Genomic DNA, 23,887 nt, shown 5'->3' on the forward strand with positions numbered 1-23,887 from the left:
TATGCAATTTGAAACCTGAACTATAAATTTAGGACGATTTAAACCTAAACTTTTAAAAAATACATTCTGAACTCTAAAGAATTAAAATTGAGGGCAATTGCAGTCCCACTATTAAAATTTGAAACAAACGTTTGTCAGTTTTTTAAAAATGAAGTCTGATATTTGATTTTTATCAAATGAGAGTAAGAGAGAGGGATAGTGAATTTTGTTCAATTTAGCACAATTACCTAACTTTAATTATTTAGGATTCAAAATGTACCTTTTAAAAGTTAAGGTTCAAATCACTTTTGGATTTTATAGTTCAGCGTTTAAATCATATACTAACCAAACTTTTAATTGTCACTTTATAAACTTTAACTTGAGAATAGCTAAACTAAAGCTTGTCAATGTATGAATTTTTACTTGCAAGTAATTGAATTTAGACTTGTCAACATGTGACCTTTTTTTGTTAATATTTGAACTCAAAGTTGGCAAAATCTAAGCAATTACTTTATGTGATTTAATAGTTGTGTAGATTGATTGCATTGTTAATTTCTGTAGGTTTATAAAGTGGCTAAGGAGAAATTTACAATAGAAGGTTTATAAATAACAATCAAAATCCAATTATTTTCATTAACCATTTAAGCCTGTATATGCCCCCCAATAAAAAGTGTTGAAAATTTAAGAACTAATCATTCATTGGATTTTTTGATACAAATTTGAGCTTGATGAAGTTGAATAGATAGATGCTTTTTTTCTTGTTACTTGGAGGCTCACTCATCATGTCTAAGATCAATGCTTGTACCTTTGCTTGTGAAGTCTTCTATTCTTTTGCATCCCATTCTAGTATTCTGCAACAAGTGACCAAATTCATATAGGTAGTGGCAAATTTAAGACCTTTAGGTTAGGGGAGCACAAGGACAAACTATTAGAATTGAAATTCAGTAGGGTCAAAATATTAAAACTAGTAGGGTTCAAAATTATATTTTTACATACCTTGCATGTAATTTTTGTAAAAGTGAGTGGGGATAAGTTACCCTTACTACAATGTAGGTTTGTTACTGCATATAGATCTATTTGAAGAATGAATTTCACTTTATATTGAGTGTAATTTTCCTAAACTATTTTTTTTTATGGTATTTACCTTTCTTTGAAGTTTATACTTGCAAAACAAAGTGACCTAGAGCTTATACAAATAACTATGATGCTAGAAGTGCTTATGGCCCTAAAGTATCGACCACTTTGAGTAGAAAGAGCAAATAACTTCGAGTAGAAAGCGCAAATTGAAAGATGAAAAGAAAGAAGGAAGAGAGAGGAAAGAAAAAGAGATGGATGAAGCGTAATTAGGTCATTTTAGCTGGGAACATAATGTCAAATAATGTCTTTGGGCCTGCAAAGGCATATCATAATCATTTGGGTCATATTTATAACTATATTCCTTTTAAGGGTCTTGAGTGCAATTCTCCCATAAAACAGAACATATTTTTTACGAAAAGGAAAAAAGAAAAGATATATTTTTTACAAGGAGATAACGAGGCTAGACAAAAAAAATAGGAGAATTACTTTGAAGTTTCAGATAATATATTTAAATATTATAAAGTCTATCAATAATTTTATAATATTTTAATATGTTATGTGAAACTTATATATAATTTAAAAAAAAAAAAACAAATCTATACATCTATTTATTTATTTATATTTTTTTGAGTGAAAGGAATTTCATTAAATAAAATTATATATGCAATATATACAAGAAAGTAAAAAACAATTATATTAGACATTTAAATGTAGAAAAAGACCTATATTTATTTATATTTATCCTGTCTAATCCTTTCCCACGGGGAAGGAGGTTTCACACAACCGCGCCACACACAAACAACATCACCCTACACACGCATCCAATATAATTTTTCTCCCTCGATCACTTGGGAATTTGATCCGATGACTCCATGCATCAAGGAATATGAATCATGCCAATCGAGCTATAAGCACTCGGCCTATATATCCATTTATTGCAGGTCCTTGGAAAGTTCAAGATAATGTTGCTTTTGTAAATAATAAATAAAAAAAATTAATCATTTTATTTTTGTAATTTTAATTCAATTATAACTTAATTTTAAATTTTAACTTGTTATAATTCAGTTTTTTAGAGTTTTAATTTAATTGTAGCTTAACTCTTGAATTTTTCTTCTTGCAACTCAATCTATATAGTTTTATTATTTAAATATTGGTCCTTAGCTATATTTTAAAAAATAAAATTATATAAATTAAAATATTTTAAACTTTTAATATCTATAAAGATTAAAAGGATTTATTAATTTAAAATATTAGTAGTAAATTTTAACATAATTTTAATCTTATATATATATATATATAAGATATAGGGACCGATATTTAACTGATTAAAAATACGAGAATTGAGTTTCAAGAGTTAAAATTTAAAAACTGAGTTACAGTCAAGTTAAATTTTAAGAACTAAATTATAATAAATTAAAATTCATAAATTTGAGTTATAATTGAATTAAAACTATAAGGATTGATTAATTTTTGTTAATAAATATAAACAAAAAAATAATTAAATGAAAACTTGTGAATAACTCAACGGAGCTAATTTTTGATATTTCACTTGTTAAAAAACACTTGACAAAATGGTGATTTAAAAGATTTGTTGTACAATGGTTAATTCAGGCTGGACAGGTTTGTTTGAATCCGACTCAAGTTTAGGACAGGTAAAATACCATAATTTTATTAAAGATTATTTTATTTTCTTTTTCCGTTTTTAAATTGTGTATCACATTCATGACGGTTAGATTACACGTACGGTGCAGATGGCCTCAATGAGACGCACTGCAGGCCAAAGCAATGGACGTGATATGCTTCACCTTCCATGGCGGGGTATACTTCTCCCGCCAATTTTGTTCAATGCACCAGATTCCCTCCTCGACCCCAACATCTTCTCACAGTTCTCCCTCCGTCACTTCTCATACCTACCATTTCTCAAGTTCGCAAGCGGGCAAAAATGGACAAATATCTAGTCAATTTCAAATCCTCCGCCGAAAGTGCTCGCTCTTTCGGAAGGTAAAACATTTGTTCCGAATATACTGAAGTTTCTTGTGTAGTTGACAATTGTTGTGAAATCTTGTTTTGGTTGAAAGGCGTATTTGGGAAAGGCAAGCCATAGAAGTAAATGGAAGATTCGATCCTAATTATCGACATCAGATGTTTGATATGTTAGTTCGTTCCTATTCTGAGGTTTGTCAAGTTTTGTTTAGGTTTTCTGTAAATTAATCTAGTTTGGTGTTTGAGCACACTGTTTGTTGATTTTTGCTTGAATTTGATAGTAGTTGAAGTTTAATTGGCGATGCTTAATTCTGTCAAGGTTGGGGCTTTCCCGCATTTGTATCATGTGAATGGAAATGGAGAGCCTTGCCAATCTCATGTATGTGTTATTCAAGTCATGAAGTTTTCGTCTAGTAAGTCTATATATGGATTTCTTTCACTTCCATTATTTATATTTAGCTAATGTCTTTGGCATGCTGTCCAGGTGAATCGACTTGCAAGTGAGGCAAATACTGATCACAGCGTGTTTTTTAGGAAGTTAGTCTCCAATTCTTTCTGTCTAGTGAAATCCATTCTGATCGTTATGCAACGTGTATTCAATTCTGTCTGCGGTGATGATTTCCAGTATAAAAATTAACTTCATTTTTTTTTCTAACAGGCAAGGCATCTCTGCCGTAGACTTTGACAAGAAGGTAATATATAGGCAAGTCGTTACCTCTGCAATCATGAAATGTAACAAAGTTAGAATGAATTGCTGATACAGCTAGCAGTTGAATAGCATTGCAAATTTCTAATAGCCCTGTTAAATACTTGTTGCTAGATTTGAACAATCAATTCTTTGTAGATCAGCTGTTCTTCCATGAAAAGTATAGGATTTTTTGTATGAAATTGTAAATCATAGTGTAACTAGGTTTCATAGATAGTTGACTTGAAAATTTGATTGGCTGATCAAATGTCAAAGCCTATGACACCGAGTTGAAATGTTTACCAATGTTGACACACTGATCATTGTGCACTGTAATTTTTGCGCAAATTTCTTGCATCTATAATTATGCTTTTTTAAGTGAATTTTCTTTTTGTTTATTGCAAGGGAAACATGGTTAACTTTATGAAATTCTTGATGGTATTCTTTTCTGTAATTTTTTCATTTTATACTTTAATGATTCATTCATATTATTTTTCGGCTGTGTTCTAGGGAATATACCTGGTCTCTGTGACAAAATCAGGTTGCTTAACAGTTCATGACTTTGAATCCCTATATTGCCGGATACATGAGTTAAAATGTAAGTTCTTCTTTGACAGTTTTCTGTTTTTAATAATTTCTAAAATGCTGTTCTGATTAACAAATTCCAAGTGCAAAGCAACAAAAATTGTCCATGCTCTGTGAGCCCAATCCTTGATTTCATACATTCTTGGGAATTAGAACACAATTGTGTTGTCGTCATCATTATTCTTTCATTAATTTTCCTGGTAGGCTTGGAAGAAGATGAAAGCAAGCATGTAATGCATCTCTCACTAAATCGGCAACTTGATGTTGTACAATGGAATCCACTTAACCAGGACGAGGTTTCAACTCAGTTAAAATTTATTCTTATTCAGCATTTTACATTCAAGATTATGATTGAAGATAGTTTACTTGAATCTTATCTACCACAAATTATGGAAATTGCTTTGATTTTAACTTTCCTCTGTAGTATTCTCATAAATCAGAACCCTTTGCTATTTGAAGTTAGTGTCCACATGGACCTCTCACACATTTTGCTGTTTTAGGTTGTCTGTGCATCTGTAAAAAGTAATGAAGTACTTATATTTGATGTTGGCTATATCTCTTCTGAACCAGTTGAAGTAAGTCTCCACTCTTATATAATTTTATTCTCCTCTCTTTTATTCTGCAATCATGGATTTTATTTTTTACATTGTATATCTTTCATGAATCAGAACATGTTTCTTCTGTTATTCACAATCAAATTGGTCCAATACTTTAACCTTTGCAGACCACAATTATGATTTTTCTCTCTGAATCTATCATACAGGTTTTAAGAACAAGACAAACAGCCACAGTACATGGATCTAGCATTCTCAAAGGTCTATCTGATATTGCCCTCATGTCAAATGACTCAAAGTGAGCGAGGCCTTGATTTAATGGAACTAATTTTGTTTTCACTAAGATGACAGGAACTGCTTGTGTTGGTACATTGAATAATGAATTTGTGATTTAAATACTTATGATGTCTAAACTTATAAATTAAATATGGTCCTGTTGACAAAATATTCTCACCATTTTTCTTATTTTTATGTCGAATTTGATTTTTTAATATGTCTATCATGACAACTAAAAGAGTGATGGGTATGTGCTTGTTTGACTGATAATCGTTGTTGCTTTCCTGTCCCTTAGTTTGATTGTGTTCCTTGCATAATCATACATAAAATAGTTTGGAGGCATTCTACAATGATGTTTCATACTTAGTAGATGTGCTTCAACAGAAAATATAGCTTGCTTGAAATGTTCGATTGAGGGTTTTACATCTCTTTGAGAAACATGACCTTGTGTTTTTCCTAAATCCTAATCCTTCATGATTCATCAAGTTATATATTTATCTATTTATTTTTGACATCATACATGAAAGCTTCAGGGCCTTTCCTTCCAATTTGGGATGTTACTAAGCTATCTGTTGTTTTACAAAGTCATGGTAACGGATGGTAGTAAGACCAATCATTTATAGTTCTTTTTTTTTGGGGTGAAAAATTGATTATAGTTCTGACACTGCAGTTCTATGCTTTGTTGGTTATTTTCGCCAGGATACTTGCTTCTGATACACATGGTGGAATCAATGTATGGGATAGAAGAGTGAAAGCTCTCCCTTGTCTTGAGCTTGCATCTAGTTCCTCTGGTATGCTTAACAGCATCCAATTAAATGCAGAAAATCAGGTTAAGTGTTGTGTCTATATTCTATAATGCAGTATTTTATGCTTTTTCTCAAATTTGGGTGTTAATGTCTGATGTTTCTAAAACTTTCCTAACGTAGATTGAATTGAAATAGTTCCAGAAGCAGGCAAGTTTATCTCCAAGTTCAAAACTTTTATATTGATTATATTGAAAAAGAAACTGTTTTTTCAAAAGTAAATTACCATATTTATAATGAAATAAGCAATTTAATGGACCAAATGTCTAAATGTGTTTTCCAAAGGCTGATAAACCACGTTTCCATTGCCCCATTGTCAAGTCCTGAGAATCAGGGTATTTTGAAAAATACACATAATCACAAAACTCCAGTTGATGGCACACATGAATTGCACTTGTGGTTTTGATTTCCACATGTTTTGATAGATGTCTTATTTTGTTCTGTATATTCAATACTTTGAGAAATTATTGACAAGGAATGTTACCTTTATTCCAGATCATCTTTGGTGCTGGGAAGGATGGAATGGTGTATGTATGGGATATTCGGGGTGGAAGAGCATCTTCTACTTTCCAAAGTCACAAAGAGGTTGTAGCTGAGATTGTGTAACTGCATATAGTTAGTTGATATTCATTATATTTAAGAAGGGAGAATAAGAAAGGATTGAAGATTCAAGGCTTTTTCTGTGGCTGAAGCAAATTGCATGCAAGTTAAAAAGCTTAGTCAGTTCTAAAGTCTGTGACTTTGACATAATCAATAATATCTCTTGAAGTTAAGCATGTCTTTCATGGTTGAGAAAGAGAATAAATCGTACCATGCAAGCTAACAGCTGCCACAAGTTTTGTTCATTTTAAATTTAGTTGAGATAAAGACTTGTTTGAAACACAAAAATGAGTTCCTATATCGTAATCAAATTGGTCCATTGTAAGGATCTCAAGCTCACTGTATATATTGCATATATTGAAATACTGCTTTACTCTTATATTTTGGGTGTCCATAAATTATTAGATATAAGCTTGTGACATCTTAGTTGTTGTGTAACATAAATTTATGCCTTTATGGTGTTAACAACATTATCCCCATTCTATGATTTGCAGCACAAGATGCTTGCAAATTATATTTGTTCCTCGTTTTAATTAAGCATTGATTTGTTGGCTGTGTCAATTACAAGATGTATTCTATAATATGTAGCTTTCTTATTCTGATTTAACTTCCATTTAGGCATGCCATCCACCTATGATGTCATTGAGATTGGCATCGCTGATGGATAAGATTGAATCTCTGAAGGTAATATTCATTGCACTCATTTCTGTTTTTACAAGTTTAAACTGGAGCAGAACTTCTTCCTCATTACCATGTGTGGCTGATACAGATTTCTAATTTTAAAATCTGTACATATATAGGCTTTATATTTGGTTCTGTAAGATAATAATTCGTTAAGCTTGGGTTTAGTATCTGGGGAAGGTAAAAAAAATAGAAAGCCATTGGAGATAAATAGTGCTAGAATCCAAAAATCACTATTATTCTAACTTCAGTTATGCTAATAACCTAAATGAAGAATCTCAAGTACAAGACACAAATTACGAGTTACCTCCTATACAGCCCCTACATCTATTTATAAAACAGAAATAGACTCCTAAACACACAACTACAAGCATGCCATAACTGCTGTTAACTGGTACAGCGTGCTTTGCAGATGACTCCCTCTCCCACTCCTAGTACTGTGCTGTCCTGAAATGGCACTTCTCTACTACTTTCTCTTGTTAGGCCTTCTGTTGCTCCAACTGTCCATGTGCCCTTGAAAATTCACCCTGCCATTATGGTAACGGGAAATTGCTCTGATGAAAGGAGCTAGATTTTACAATTGGATCTTGATCATGTGATGGACCATCACCATGCTTCAACAGCCTGTTATATTTGCAACCGTGGCTTTTGCAGGTGACAAACTTAAGCCACCTGACAAGGGAGTTATACAGGCACGCAGAGACAGTGAGACAAAACCCTCTGTTGCAGAAGCAATGCATTGACAGAGCTTTGACATTCAGCTTAGATATTGAATCAACGTACAAAATGAAAAGTTATGACAAAGACCGTCAAATGATTCTTTACAGAAAGGAATTCATTCCAGCCAGAAATGTGCTATTCTTAGGTTATAATAAGAGCAAATAAATGTCTCAATTCTATCTTATTCATCTGGGTTCCAGCATTCAGCAATGTGCTATTTAATATTTCATGCTCTCATTGACAAATCGTAACTACATAGTAAATGAAGATTTCATATTTAATGCAATAGCTTTGTAGAAAATGTAACTTAACTACTTATACTTAGTTGTCAAAGAAGATCCTAAGGTCCACCAGGTTATAGGATATAATAAGACGTTGAGATTGTACTACAATACTATTTATTGTGCATGCTTTAATTTATGCTAAACCACAGATATTGTTATGCAGGCGCAATCTGATATCATTCCAAAGGAGATACACTCTATCAATCTTAATCCATCTTGCCCATATCAGTTGGCATTCCACCTTGATGATGGCTGGTAAGTTCTCTCTAGAATCCTATAGACTAGTTAGCTCTCAACAAACTAACTACTAGTTACAACAGCCATCTATTCCTTCACATATTAATAACTTAACATGTTCTTCCGTCTTTAAGATAGTTTTTTTTGAAAGTGCTTGATTTCTATCTCTCCAAGAATTATAATGAGAATTTTCATTATTCTATGCGTACAGAAACTACCATTATTTTAGCAAGGATTAAGGCTCTAAAATCATGGGATTTTATGTAGTTATCACTTATTGTTACTAGATAATGTTATGCCAATATCAGTAGTTGTATTTGATGTCATCATGATGTACATCTAACTTTGTTTCTTTATATTGAATTTTATGAAGTAATTGTTTCCTATCATTTTTTTTTTTTGGGATAAGTCAGAAAGAATTGTTTACCATCATTTCTGATTTTTAGTTAAAATTTCCATAATAATTTGACGTAGGTCAGGCGTTCTGGATATTTATAATCTTAAAGTCACGCATATTCATTGCCCCCCACCTGCTTGGTTGTAAGTTCATAACATTTATTGCTCTTCTACTGTTTATCGAAAGGCCTTCCGTACGAAATCTAATTTTGTATTTACTGTCCGTTTCTTGTTAGAAATGATTCTTACGTTTCAGCTGAGCCATCATATATTAGAAAACCATCATGGTTATCCGCATGTTCGGTGAGAATTTCTAATGCACTTTTCTTGTTGCACTTGTACATTTTCACCTGAGTCGTCTTACCTGTTTCAGTTTGTTTTCTTTCTTTTTTCTTTTGTATTTTTTGTTATGGTACTTTTTTAGTTGTGGAAGCTGCTTGTATTATTTTGAATAAACTTCAAAAGGGAAAATGACAATTTGAAAAATAATAAAACTCAAAGACCCTCAATTTGAAAAATGACAGCTGAGGGTTGATGTAACACTTGCCCCGAGTGTTATCCAAAAATCACACAATTCAAATAAACTAAGTGTGGTTAAAGAGTTAATCCTAAAACCAACTTAGGAAACAAACCACTTAAATCACTAAGCAAATATACGATTGCAAAGTAAACATTTAAAACCTTAAAAAAATTATAGGTTCTAACTATAGCGCACGGAAGCAAGTTAGACGAAAAAGAAATAAAAAGATACTGTCATGACAGCATTTAAATTGCTGTCATGACAGCCCTCCCGAGTCAACTTCTGGGAGGCGTCGTTTCGCCATCCGACCTCCGATCGAAGTGATTTTAAAGCTCACACGTCACATTCAAAGGGTACTATAAGTATAGCAAATTTCAAAAAGATCCAACGGTCGGATTTAAAATTAGACATGTTAAAAATTTGATTATTTTTGCTGTCATGACAGCACTTCCGGACCAACTTCCGGAGTGCACCATTTCATCATCTGACCTCCGATCGGAGTGATTCCAAAGCCCACATGTCACTTTTAAAGAATACTATTAGCATACTAAATTTTGAAAAGATCCAACGGACGGATTGAATTTTGTGCAGGTTATAAAATCAATACTGTAGCTGTCATGACAGCAATTTAATGCTGTCATGACAGCACCTCCAGACCAAATTCCGGAGTGCGTCGTTTCTCCGTCCGATATCCGATCGACGTGATTCCAAAGCCCACACGAAGCTTATAAAAGGTTTTACTTGTGACCCAAATTTTAGAGAAATCCAACGGTCGGATTAAGATTTGGACACCCGGATGCAAAAGTGCAGCTTTTTGGTAAAAACCATTTTCAAAATTGTCCAAATCTCATCCTAATGGTCACAAACCTGTGGAAACACTTTGGACACGTCAAATAAGATTAAAAACACCTAATAGAACATTCAAATGATGAAAACCCCCATACATCAAAATTTGACCACCCGGGTGCCATTTCCCAAAATGGACCCTAAACCCCCAAAATGCACAAATCATACAAGAGTGGTCACAAATCAATCCAAATACCATGTATTTATATAAATACATATGCTAAACATTTTCACTTGGCTCAGAGCTCCTTGTGGGGCCCACGCACCCACTCTCTCTATCCAAGCTGTATGTTTGCCCATAGACACCATTTGCAATGCAACCACTTTGCATTTGCTTATAAAATCACATATATATCAAAATAAAGATTTGCTTGTAATAGAAACTTGGTCTACTAAGTAAATCCATCAAAACCACACACCATAACCAAGTTTCCTAGCCACAAGTCTGCAAACAGACAAAAATTCATACACAAGCACACAATCCACACATATTCACACACACACACATAATCATATCCTACTGGCACCCTAATCTTAAATACATTACAATATATTTGCTCAAAAGAAAGGGGTTGCAGTTCTTTACAAATCACAAGCAAACCCCTAGCTTTGCTCCTTTCCCGTCCACCACTGGATCCTTCGCCTGGACCTAGAATATTGAAAAGAAAGGGGTGAGACAACCACAGTCTCAGTAACAGCGAAATTTACATTGATTATTACAAAGTAAGCCATAATCAAATAAACGAATAATAAATTCAACAGAGTATATAATTTAGCCATTTAAAATGCATGAATGCATGACCTAGGCCGGTATGGCCTTTCATGACCAACAGAATGCCCCCTGGCACTCTTTAACTCGCAGTAAACCTTATACCTACTTATACCTCCACAGGCACAAAACATAATCTAAGGCATGATCTAATTCACTGAACCGCCTATGCCCCTTCGACGTGAATCCTGAGCAGTCAAAGCTAACTCCCTCCCAGAGCCAGCCCGACTTACTCTCCATGTGAGGGCTACCTTGGCCTAGGCACTCAACCTCACACTTCATATGTCGGATTCCCTCCCCCACTGAGAGGTGTCGAACACTCAATACACTAACCACTTTAGTGCACTGAGCCCACAATACGTAAGACAACACTGAGTACTGACAGTGTGTCATAGAATATCAAAAATCCACACCTTCTCATTGGTGAACTCCCACCGAGATCATGCCTTTTACTCTTGTCTACCTTTCCTGAGTATTGACCATTCAACACTCTAAAGTAGTATAATATTTATAAATCTCATTTCCATAAAAACATTGTTATTAAACAATTAGAAAACATATTTGCACTATAATCAAAGTAGTACCCCATAACCCCTTATAAAGCACATTTAATCTTTTAAAACATGTAATGCATGATAACTAGTAATATTTATTCAAAAATAGCTAAAACAAAGTAATAAGAAATATAAATTTCCCTGTTACCTCAACCCTTTGGTACTAAAAGGGTTCCCCTTGTACAAAATAGGGCTCGGCTTGTTCCTTACTTCTCAATAAGTTCCACCAACAATTTTCTACAACATATAAGTGATTCACATCACTTATCATGACAAATAGCATTAATGAAGACTATAACTCATACCACACAACTTAGGTCAATGAGTCATAATCCACCCTAATGGTCCATATATTAAACCAACCATTCACATAGTATCACTTAACCACCAAAACCATTTATTAGCCATCACTAGGCTAATTTTCAATTTATATAATTTTTTAATTAATTAAAAACCTTTACTTAGTGCCACCAACTTTCACCATTAGCCCTTATAATGAAAACCAAACCTTAATTTAAATCTTATTGGGTTCAAATAGCAAAATTATAACTAAATCAATAGGCTTAAACCATTGAGGAGCAAAAACCCAATTTCTCAAGGTTTATTTTGTGCTCAAAACACCTTTTTTCATCCAATTATTCACTCAAAACATTAGATCACTATATAGAAACTCAAAACATGCTCCCTAGAATCCAAAGAAATAAAAGCTTACAAGAATAAAGCCTTTGGGATCAAAATCCAAAAATTTTCTCTTCCAAAAATTGAAGAAAATCAAGAGAAAGAGAAGAGGATTGAAGTAGGGAGTTTACCTATCGTGTAGCCGAGCTCGCAACGGTCGCAAAGACTCCTAGATCCAAGCCTAACTCCCTCCCTTTCTCTTCTCTTCTTCCTCTCTCCCTCTCATACGTTTCCTTTCCTTTCCAATTCAATTTCTGCGTTTCTGCATCAATTTTGGTCTTTAAATTGCTGGTCAAAAAGTTTGGGGAAAATTACAAGAAAGGGCCCAACATTTTTTATGATTGCACAAAAGCCCGGTTCAACTTTGGTAATTTTTCCCATAGTTAAAAATCAAATAAAACCAAACTTTTTCTTAGTAAAATTCAAACTCTGGGCCTCTATTAAATTATTCTAAATTTTAATTTAATTATAGATATTTTATTTTATTTTTATTTTTTTTAAATAAATTTGAGTCTTAAAATTTTTAGGATGTTACAGTTGAGATCCTAGATTTTATAAACAATTCTATGGATCAAAATTCAAAATACCCCTACTCGCTCAGAAACGTGGTGACGTTTACAAAACAGAAGTTCAATTGTTAAAAACTAATCTTCTATTATTCGCAATTGTATTGTTCATGATTTGTGATTAAACTTCTAGATCTTACAAGTCAAATTACACCAAAATTTTGAAAATGGGTTTTGAATAGTCTTCAGCTAAGTTTTGTGTATTTATAACGGAACTTCTAATTGCTGTAACTAAGTTTCTAGTTCTGACAAGTTGCCACGTTTTCAACCGAGTAGGAGCATGCTAGTCCTTGAAAATTTTTGTGGGAAAAAACAATAAAAGTCCTTGGTCATTAATTTTCATTTCTTAAATTGGGGATCATCGAGTGTCATTATTTTCCCTATAGAGGTCCCCTTTTTAATTACTTTATGGACCTGCAAGCACCCTTTTTTTAATTTTTTGCTCAAGAAAACATGAAATAAGTATTTGCTGTAACGAAGTGCAGATCTATGTAGTTGGTTCATCATCAGAATGTGGCATTCATCTCCTGGATTTCTATCCCAGCGCAAGTTCATCATGCCATGTGGATTTCAAGTAAGGCACTGCGACATTGAGAACATAAACTCAAATACTTCATCTGAGTTATTGTCTTGCTGTAAAATATGATTGAGACTTGCATATACTTACAAGAGATCTTTATGTTCTATATATCTTTTCATACCTATGAAAGTATCTTCATCTATCAAAATTTGCTAGGTGCATAAATTTTGCTCTTTATATGTACACTCCCTCCTGTCCTATTTGTAAGGCGAGGAGCAAAGTTTTTTTTTTTTCCTTTATTTATAAGTCACATCATTAACTTTTATAATTTTCTCCTTTTACCCTCTATCAAATGTTGGTAAGAGACAGTATGCTATTTAAGATATATTCTGAGACTCGTGACGCTGCTGTTAGTAATAATGGTCCCACACAGTAGGGTTTCGGATTAGTCTAAGTGGGAAGTGGTAATACCTCAGGTTTCCTAGGATATTAGGTGATGAAATAAAAAAAAAAAAAGAGATATATTTAATTGGGATAAGATGAAAAACTTATTAAATTTTTGGATAGAATTCATGAGTTTTAAAGTTTTCCTTAATCTTGGTGAATTATTTTGGAAGTGTTGTAAATAGAACCAGATGAGTGTATATATACATATATATATATTAACTACCTATTAAAACTTACTTTCAGGGAGGATAAACAGGAAATGTCGGGAGTGAAGAATCAAAACAGATTTGTTGGTTTATCTGAAGGAGTAACTGCATGTGCTATTCATCCCTTATATAATGCCATCATAGCTGGTACGAAGTATTCATCTTTGCTCATGATTTCCCAGAAACGTGAGTCATACAGAGGTGGAGATTATTAGTCTCCATCATTCATTTTCGCTTGTTTATTCTAGCTGCTCTATTAATGTCTTATCCTCTTGCAAATGAGTTAGTCTTTGTAACAAGTCCAGTTTCTCTCCTCTACGTGTCTCATCTGAAACTGTTAAATTCAATCATTGGATGGTCCAACAATGTAGCGGACAGTTCACTTAGCGGAGGGATAACTTTAGTCAGTGTAGCAAGCATTTAGATACAATATTTTCTAGTTCCAATCTCCAAATGGTACTGTGTCTGGGAAGAAAAGAAACCACAAAATAAAACTCATGGGCATGAAAGACTACTTTACAACATTATCTGAGTATGTAGCCGTTGGGCTGCGCATTCTTGCAGATCTCAGACATGCTTGATGAAAGAGTTTGCAATCTAAAGCCATCGCCTTCCTACATTTAATCTCCTGTAAATTGTAAATTTCTGGAACTCTGCTTGAAGCAGATCTCCCCAATCTTATATCTTATTGGGTATTACGACCCAGCAATTCAAATCTGAATGACTATTTCGCTTATTACCAGAAGAATGTCTCACCTTGCTGCTCCTCTCAGATTTTGATTCCTTTCATGCCACTGCCCTTTAAATTCCCAAATTACATTAGTGGGATGCTGCACAATGATACTTTGATGCACTGCCATGTTCCTTTTGTGGCAATAAACTTTATAATAATAATAATAATAATAAAGGAAAATATATTTGCAAGTTCTTATAATTTTTCTTCAATTTTAAATTAAGTCATTATAGTTTTTTTTTTTATTGATTCCTTGTGGTTTGATCAATTAAAATTTTTAACTCTTGAGAAATAAAATCCTTGAATTATTTAAAAAAAAAACAAAAATAAGAACTTTTATAATTTTATTAAATGATTATATAACTTTAGAATTAATTACATAATTGTTATAACTCTTAGGTTGTCTTTTAAATAGTCTTTATGTTTGTAGAATGTTCATAAAAAATTTATAAAAATTTAAACAGGAAAAAGTGTACTAAATCAAATTTTCTTTTTTTTTTATTTTAGTTGAAAGTATTAAATTAAATTTTCTATAAACTCTAAAATTATTTTTTGTGAAATTTAATAATTCATTATTAGTTTAACCTTCATTGATTAATAATTTAATAGATCTTCAACATTGAAAAAAACTATAAGGACCTCCAAATTAATTCTCCTCAATAATAATAATAATAATAATAGAGATATAATTTCCAACCTTTTGGGTTTGGTTTGGATGGAGGAAACCTAGGAAGAAAATAGGGAGGGAAGAGTTAGAAGAAATTCCAAAATTAATAATTTTTTTAGTATTTTTTAAAAATTTCTCTTCTAATTTCCTTCATCTTTTCACATTCAGAAGTAAGATCAGGGATAAGAATATTTCAATCATCCATTGTGGCCGGCTAGCTTGAACAGCTACAGAAGATTTAATGGAAAGTCAAAGTGCTACAGACCATACTGCCTTAACGCTAAGGAATGAGAAGAAAACATGATCTAGAGATTCATTTTCTAGGCAACTAAAAGGACAGAGCCAAAAAAAAAAAAAAAAAGCACAGTGACAGCATTCAAATGATGAGCTCTAAAAAGTTCGTTGGCCGGGAGAGAATTACGCAGTAATTTCAATGTTTGAAGCAGATATTTGATAACAAAAAAAAATATAATTCGTGAAAAAAATCACATTATTTATAACCAATAAAGCACATAAAATTTATAAAAAAAATCATATCATCTGTAAGTTATAACTAATATAATTTTTTTTGAACTCTATATAACCTTTTTTTAATTTTTAAACTTTGTTAACTTAGTTCAAAAAGATGAAGTTCAAACAATATTGCAATGTTGGAGAATTTTTTCAAGTGCACGAAAGTTGTTCAAAGAAAAATTTTTGTTGCATCTGCTTTAAGACAATGATATCCTTGTCATGCGTCAATTGTTGTCTATTGCAATTCCAAATTCCAATGTTAGCTTCAATTTTCATCATAGATAATTGCTCCCTGTTTTAACAACAAAATTGTATTACTGAGTCTACATTCAATTTGAACAGCATAAATTTGAAATTTTTCATTTCTGATTTTTTAAATTAAAGAATTGTGTTTATATTACATTTGGTTCTTCCTGAAATAATAATAATAATAATAATAATAATAATAAAAAATAACAACATCCATATTCCTGAACCAAATTCCAATGTTAGCTTCAATTTTCATCATATATAATTGCTCCCTGCTTTAACAACCAAATTGTACTGAAATTTTTTTTTTTAAAATGCATTTCAAGTACTGAGTCTATATTCAATTTGAATAATCTAAATTTGAAATTTGGCATTTCTAATTTTTTAAATTAAAAAATTGTGTTTATTTTACATTTTGTTCTTACCGAAATAATAATAATAATAATGAATAACATAAAATCCACATTCCTGGAACCAAAATTGAAAGACCTCGAGCTCATATTCCTAAGCAGCCATAGATGCGGAGGGAGAAGTAAACAATTGATGTACTGATGATATATTTGTGGATCTGGTTGCACACAACCACTGCCTTGGGGTTCCATAATCATCATCACTCACTCTTGGCACATGCCAACTACCATTGGCTGATTCCTGCAGTTCAGTTATATTAACCACAAATGTTAATCCTCCATTCCATGAACAGCATCTATTCCCTCCATTTTATATTATAAAGCATTTTTTCAAAAAAGTTAGGAAAAATACAGCTTTTAATCTCTGTACTTTGCTCCCATTTTGTTTTTGATCTTTGTACTCTCTCTTTTTTTTTTTGTGTTTTAGGTCCCTACACTTTTGTTTTTCATTATTTTCAGTCCCTTTATAAATAAAATTTAGGAACCTTAAAGGGACCAAAAATAACAAAAAACAAAAATATAGAAACCTGAAATACTGAAAAAAAAGGCACAAGGATCAAAAGCAAAATGAAAGCAAAATACAAGGATCAAAAACTATGTTTTTCCAAAAAGTTATATGTTTTAATATGTAAGATATTTTACAGAATTTTAAGATCAATTAATAGCTCTTTTTTTTTCATCTAAATGTCCTTAGGAGTATATCAAAACCGCTTGCCTAGGAGAAGTAATCATTATAAACAAATAATCAATAATTGGTATTAAAGGCAAAGTTGAAAAACATAGAGGCTCTTAAAAGGTACTGAAAACCAGACTACTCTTTGAATTGGTTCATGGCTTAATAACCAAAATTGTAGTTGAAGTGTGATCAAACCAATCATCCACAAAGCATTTTATTAAACCGATCAAGACACAAGTTTAATAGGTTAACCGGGCGGTTTGACTGAGATTTCCATGCTCTTAACTGTTTATCTTGGCAGATGTGCATTGGGTAAGAGTTTCATATAATATGAAACCAAGGGAATATCGATAAAGTATGCAGAAAGGCTCCATTTTATCTGTTTAAAATTTTTCTAATGTGGAATCAGCCCATGTTTCTTCATAGCAAGCCCCGATTCCGGACGAAAGAGAGTTAAGTCCTTAACTGTCAATATAAAACAGATTTAACCTATATGACATGAGAGTATGGCAGAATAGAGATATATAAATGGGAGCAAATCCTCTAAAACTGAGATCTGAGATCCATGAATTTATGTAAAATTTTCCTTTCTTGATATTTTCCCTCATTTTATTATTTTTTATAAGACAAAATCTTTTCCCTTTTCCTTGTAAAAGGTAAACTTCAAGTAATTCATGAATTTCCAACTTCAGAGGATCCACTCCCTAAATAAACCAACTCCTAACTGTTGGTCAAAATAAAAAGAACGAAAGACAGCCCCCAACTTGTCAAGAATTAAATATGAATGATTTCTGAGGCCAACCCACCATTTTTTTTATTTTCATTCTAACCCAATTGACATCAAATAATGAAAACTGGATGATCACTTGATAAGAGGCCTATTATCTTTTTTTTTTTTTTTTTGAGCCAAAAGATAAGAGGTCTATTATCAGTTATCAAACTTATCACATATTCCAAATGGTCTGTTTCTATCTTCACGAGGCCATTGGCCTGGTAAAATCCAGAGAATGAAAATTTGGGTCAACCTGCCTGGTTGAACCAGTAAATTGTAAATCAGTGCCTTAACCAATTAAATAAAATGCTTTGCTTCTGATTGATTTAATCACTGTTCAATTACAGTTTTGAGCATTAATTCTTGACCAATACCTTGACCAATTCAATGATCAGTCCGGTTTTCAATACCATGGTGAAAACATACAATTCTATATTCAATCAATTGAACAAGACACAAAAAGCTGTACCTGAATAACTGTTGAATATGGTGGAGGCATGATGAGGGAAGGCCCATTATTTGAGGTTGACAGCCTAACCTGCAAGTCATCAAAGCATCTCGATCCTCTCACTCTTCGAGTCAAAAGTACAAATAAGCTTGGTCATTAATAGAAGAGAGGTGATGTACAAGTAATACACTAGTGCTACTGGCTTAAGCTCTTGAGAACTACAATTGTGTGGTTATGAAATGAAGGATAATTACATTATCATATGTCAACTACATTACCTATAGTTGAGTAAAGATGAAGAAAGATAACTACATCTTTTTCATTGCAGAGTGGCTATAAGTAGCCTTAAGTAGAGAAGACCTATAGATTTCACACTAGCCTTGTGATGAATTCGTTTTATAGGATTCTATATGAAATTCCCTGAAACAAGAAGTACCTGATGCTTTTCCTTCCATCTTGGAAAAAAACTAGAACCTAATAGTTGGAACAAGTGATCTCTCATCTCATCATTTGTCACCAACAAGCTTTTACAGCTAACAGCTGCATATAGCCAGTACCTGTGATATATTATTGACAAACAAAATTGAAAAATTAAAAGGAGAAAACAAAACTTCGGGATTAGGAAAATGAACTTGTTCCGGTCAATACTTGTTCAGACCAATGGCATGAAAGACTCTACAATGTATAATGAACTGAAATTAGACAAGTCGATTTACTTTAAATACTTAAGAAGTATTTCATTACCAGTCATCATTGGAACCTTGAGGTGTAGCGTAAAGAGCGTCATTTTTCTTCCAATATTCTAAGAGTTTCTTGTTATGTGGCTTCCGAGCAGGACCACTAGTAACCCGACTTATATGCAAGATTACAAGTGGCAATCTTTTTGAGGGACTCATTTGTTGCAATTGCTGTACAACAGTGTTAAGCTGCAACCAAGAGAAAAGTTTTCAAATGGATTTCCTAGCAATGTGCTAATAAAGTTAGCAACTTAGCACCCACCTGCAAAAAGCTGAAATTATGCGTGCTGACAAGGCCTACATTGGCACCATCTACAACTGCATCAAAAGGACCATGTTGTTGAAGCCACTTCTGAAAAAGTTTAACTTTCCATATCAACCACTATATCATGAATAATTATATATATATATATATAGATAAGAGAGCTCAAGAAATAAAGTGTAAAACCATCATCAAAGCATGCCTCCCAAGCAAAAAGGAGCTTTTCAACTAAAAGCATGAAGTTTGTTCCCATGGCAACAACAACAACAACAACACCAAGCCTTATCCCATTAGGTGAGGTCAGCTTTTGTTCCCATGGCAACAGCTCTAATAATTAGTTTGATTATGACTTTCCTACCCCCTGCATCCTAATGTTTATGACTCATGTCCAATTGATAACACGTCATATATGTAGGTCACTAAGTTCAAAATGACCCTTTATTGTCTCATGCAATAAACGCCATAAAACTAAAATGTTTCATAACAAACTGAAGTAGGAGAATCCATAAATATTCATATGAAAATAAAAATATCCAACCATTGACACCAATGCACCATTACTTCCCCTGATACTACCATGTATTCTTTAAGCTAATGAACTTAGGTTAAAATGAATTTTCGTATCAAAGTATTATTACTGAATAGTAATAATGATTAGGGGTAGATTATCGCCATGCAACACAACAGTAAGGCCAGTACTTTGCCAAGTAAAGAGACCAGGATAATAAAACTTGGCATTGTAAATATTTATCTGTTTTGGAAATTTAAGATTTCTATTGGTGCATCATATATCTTATAGCTGGTAAAATATAGATCATAGGGAAAAGAGGTTAAGCTGAGATCCTCAAAACTATCAAACAACCCTTTCTCTTTTAGGCACATTCTTATACTTGACTTGACCCACTTTGTTTACATAGAAAGTACTGGTTTACTATTTGACCTTTCCAGGTGAAGTTGATTTAGGATTATATCGCACTTCTAACCAATGTTTAGAAGCATTCTTTTTCTACACTTCTTATGCATCAGTGCTACTCATGATTCCAGCAAATGATTACTTGTAAAGAACAAACTGATTTCTGTATACAAGTCTAATCAATTTGCAAAATGAAAGTGAAAAATGACATAGCAGCATATGAATATATTCAGCTCTATGTGCAAAATTCTTTTATGAATCCCAGACATATGTTATACCTGAAAATGGTTAAAGTTTGCCTTAGTTTCTCTTTCGCAAGCCAATCTAGTTAATGAGGTAGCAAAATTTTCAGTCTCTTTTGGATCAATGTCAATGCTCACAAGTTTCTCATTGCATGAGAGACACATGCCAGCATCATTTACATGAGTCTTCACCACCTTCCATTGCCCACTTCCAAGCCATCCTTGCCCATGCCATCCTCCACCTCCCTGAGCAATCCCTTTTCTTACCATGCAAACATCCCAATATTTTTCTCCAACTTTTGCTGCATCTTCCGAGTTGAACCAATCTTCAATAATTTGAACAGTTGATTCTGACACCTGCCTCACAGTAGCACGTAAACGGTGCAACATTTCATAGACCTTGTCTTCCTTTTTTGCATCAACACTAAGTTTTAGAAGAGCAGAAAGCTCAGGCTCTTCAGCCAGAATCCCAGAAGCAATCATATCAGCATCAACTTCATAAGCTTTATCTGCATCTCCTCTCTCGCAGAATCCAAAAAGGGAAGGTTCATATGATCTCAACTTTGGTGCAATACCACAATTTTTCATTTGCTTCAGTAATTCAAAAGCCATTTCAGGATCATCCCTTGCAGCTGCAAGCCTGGCTGTACTTGTAAATGTAGCTTCATTTGGAGCAACTTTGTCGACTAACATCTGCTGGAAAATCTCGAAACCCCTTCTAAGGCCTAAAATCATTGTATTTTCATCATTCTTGTTGTCTATTTTGACATGAGCATGAGAAGAACAAAGGTATAGTAATGAGTTATAATGGTGCAGATTCAATGCAACACCATTACTTCGTGCCTCGTCATAGAGTTTAAGTGCCTCAACAATGTCCCCACCCTTTGAGCACTCATTTAGCTTATGCCTCAAGATTCCCTCAGGAGATTCGTTGATAGCTTTTCTCTTAGCTTTGTTAGAAAGTCTACTAGTAATTCCTCCAGAGCACTCAACTACTGATGTAGCTGCTTGACTCAAAGTGCTCAAATGAGATGTCTGGTCTGCTAAGAAGCTATAGGAAAACTGTTTGAGAATGCACTTCATATTGATAGAAGAATTGTAACAATCAAGATGAGAAGAACCATAGCGATGATTCCAGCAAATGAATGGTCTTGGGTATTGGGTGAAGAATGACAAATGTGGAGCCAGTTTGACCATCAGACAACTGCGCAACATGACTTGTCAGGTTTGAGCATAACAATTTGAACATACAGCCCCCCTTCTTTGTGGATAAAAGACTTTTATATATAGCTTCCTTAACCACGATTCAAAGCAAAGCTTGATCAAATAAACTTTGGTAAAAATACTATTTACTAATAAATATAAGAAAGAACTTCCATTCTTAATGAAAACCTTGCTTAGTGGCAACTTGTCTCTGATAAGGGATAGAAAAGCATTTGCATGCAAAGTGAAAACATCCGTTAAGATGTCAACTGGATTTGGAAGAGTTGCATGGTGTAACGCGCAATGATCCACTCTAAATCAGAAGAAGATAAAGAAATATCATCAGCAAAAAAATGCACAGCTTCTTTGGCTCCCTTATAACCACATTCAAGAAAAAGGAAGAAAAGACAACTGCAACAATATAGTTGAAAGTTAAGATTCCACAATCTTTCAGCCCAAAAAAATATCCAGGGACTCGAATTGCAAATTTAAATACATTTCAAATCATTGTGAGGATTCAAATTGCATCCATGTCCCAGATAAAATCAATTGCAGATTTACACCTATATCGTTCTAGTAATTCAATCAACACATACCTTGAGCTTATGTTTGGGTCTGCATTTTGCAAGCTCAAAATGAAGCTAGCAACCCAAAACACAGTTAACCTGTCTGAAAACCAACAAAGACATGGCAAAATTGAAACTATGTTCTTCCTCTAAACCACGTTACTGTAGAAGCAACCCACACCCTACTTCTGTGCTGAAGATATCCGTTGAAAGCATTAATTCCAAAATAAAAAACTTTCAACAACCAACAATACTCTCATCTCTATTCCATTCCTGCTTCTCCTCTTCATTCTTGATAGAGGTAACAATCCCAGTTGCAAAAATGTGAATTCAAAAGGCAACAATTCCATTTCCAAAAATCATCATTTCCAGAATTCACATTCAAAACCCAGGCAAGAAAAATAGCCACAACACTGAGAGGGAAGAATCAGAGGATACTAACCAGCGCCTTTCATAGCTTCACATTCACGTCAGTCCAAACCTCACAATAACAGAGCCACCGGCAATGGAATAACAGAGGAGAGGAATAGATAGATATTTACGGAGTCGTGAAGATGGAGGCCTGTGAGAGATAAGTGGATGATGAAGAAGCTGAGACAAAGTGAAATGCTGGTCGTTTTGCAAGGCACTTAAAAAACACCAATCAAGACAATGGTTCAAGCCTCAGTGATCCAACCGGATAGACCAGCGATGATTAAAAAATTTACAAAAATAATTACATTTGACTATAAAAAAGTAATATTTAAATAAGAAAAGACTTCAATCCTAAGATAAGTAGCTAAATAGCAATCCAAGAATGGGTATTTTTTTAACAGCAAAATTAAAACCTCATGGAAGAAACAACTCAACAGTAAACTTGTTGCAATGTGTGTGTGCGTGCGTGTGCGCGCTTTCTTGCCAAAATGACGAACCTCATCGAAGATACGGTACTGAAACTTGATCCAATCATTTGATTACAAAAAACAAACACAAGTTTATTGGGAGGTGAACAGAACACCCTCCCAAGATTTAGCACAATTACATAACTAATACAATACTAGCATACCAAAACATGGAGAGTGAGTGGGAGGGAGAGCAAACCAGAATGGAGAAAAAAGAACGGACTGTGAGCTTGACGGGGAGAGAATGACAAACTAAGGACACAAGCTTGACAGGGAGAAAACAGAACGAACTCCGAAGAAGCCACGACGGCGCGGCGACGGACAGAGGTCACAAGCAGCAGCCAAGAGAAGAACAGCACCAGGATTTCGACAAGATGAGGTCACGGGCAGTCAGTAGCAAATCGAAGAGCACATCAGCATTCAAAAAACGGATAATGTTTGAGGATGACGCTGTTGAAATGCTTCAGACCAAAACTGAAAACCGAGGCGAAGACAGGAAGCAGGGTTAAGGATGGAAGGGTTTACTTAGGGACTTTTGTGACGTGTAGACAGTAGGGCCTAAAATCAGCTCTTAAAGGTCTCAGACCTAAATAAATTCACCCTAATAAACAAGATTATATTTAAGGCTCATTTTATAAGTTCTAGCCTT

General features: G+C 33.6%; 2 protein-coding genes across 8 annotated transcripts; one reads left to right on the forward strand and one right to left on the reverse strand.

The window, feature by feature from the left end:
* The first annotated feature begins 2,937 nt into the window (after positions 1-2,937).
* Positions 2,938-14,659, forward strand: LOC129316272 (uncharacterized). The gene is made up of 17 exons (XM_054960605.1): positions 2,938-3,057; positions 3,135-3,231; positions 3,359-3,418; positions 3,524-3,576; positions 3,698-3,731; positions 4,235-4,322; positions 4,514-4,605; positions 4,810-4,884; positions 5,073-5,161; positions 5,839-5,968; positions 6,438-6,527; positions 7,161-7,226; positions 8,391-8,482; positions 8,939-9,004; positions 9,097-9,163; positions 13,279-13,367; positions 14,004-14,659. The coding sequence occupies exons 1-17, from the start codon at positions 2,999-3,001 to the stop codon at positions 14,179-14,181; spliced, it is 1,425 nt and encodes a 474-aa protein (XP_054816580.1). The 5' UTR covers positions 2,938-2,998; the 3' UTR covers positions 14,182-14,659.
* A 1,819-nt stretch (positions 14,660-16,478) lies between these two features.
* Positions 16,479-23,763, reverse strand: LOC129315947 (proteinaceous RNase P 1, chloroplastic/mitochondrial-like). 7 transcript variants are annotated; one of them, XM_054960129.1, is made up of 9 exons: positions 23,438-23,763; positions 22,800-22,919; positions 21,981-22,104; positions 20,625-21,792; positions 19,434-19,523; positions 19,179-19,360; positions 18,871-18,991; positions 18,456-18,524; positions 16,479-16,779 (listed from the first exon to the last, which is right to left on the reverse strand). In XM_054960129.1, the coding sequence occupies exons 4-9, from the start codon at positions 21,783-21,785 to the stop codon at positions 16,633-16,635; spliced, it is 1,770 nt and encodes a 589-aa protein (XP_054816104.1). In that variant the 5' UTR covers positions 21,786-21,792; positions 21,981-22,104; positions 22,800-22,919; positions 23,438-23,763; the 3' UTR covers positions 16,479-16,632. The 7 variants fall into 7 exon arrangements, with proteins under 7 accessions (XP_054816104.1, XP_054816101.1, XP_054816103.1 ...); XM_054960126.1 differs by having other exon boundaries at positions 20,625-21,882; XM_054960128.1 differs by having other exon boundaries at positions 22,388-22,919.
* Between the last annotated feature and the right edge of the window lie 124 nt (positions 23,764-23,887).

Source organism: Prosopis cineraria, unplaced genomic scaffold (genome assembly GCF_029017545.1).
Source record: "Prosopis cineraria cultivar Desert tree isolate PC_DT_omini unplaced genomic scaffold, ASM2901754v1 PC7, whole genome shotgun sequence".
NCBI lineage: Eukaryota > Viridiplantae > Streptophyta > Magnoliopsida > Fabales > Fabaceae > Prosopis > Prosopis cineraria.

Coding starts and splice junctions, on each gene's coding strand:
- LOC129316272 (XM_054960605.1), top strand. CDS start 2,999: ATGGACAAATATCTAGTCAATTTCAAATCCTCCGCCGAAAGTGCTCGC. Junction 3,232..3,358: donor TAGTTCGTTCCTATTCTGAG/GTTTGTCAAGTT, acceptor AATTCTGTCAAG/GTTGGGGCTTTCCCGCATTT. Junction 5,969..6,437: donor AATTAAATGCAGAAAATCAG/GTTAAGTGTTGT, acceptor CCTTTATTCCAG/ATCATCTTTGGTGCTGGGAA.
- LOC129315947 (XM_054960126.1), bottom strand. CDS start 21,803: ATGTTGCGCAGTTGTCTGATGGTCAAACTGGCTCCACATTTGTCATTC. Junction 18,525..18,870: donor GATGGAAGGAAAAGCATCAG/GTACTTCTTGTT, acceptor GATGACTTGCAG/GTTAGGCTGTCAACCTCAAA. Junction 16,780..18,455: donor CATATTCAACAGTTATTCAG/GTACAGCTTTTT, acceptor ACTGAACTGCAG/GAATCAGCCAATGGTAGTTG.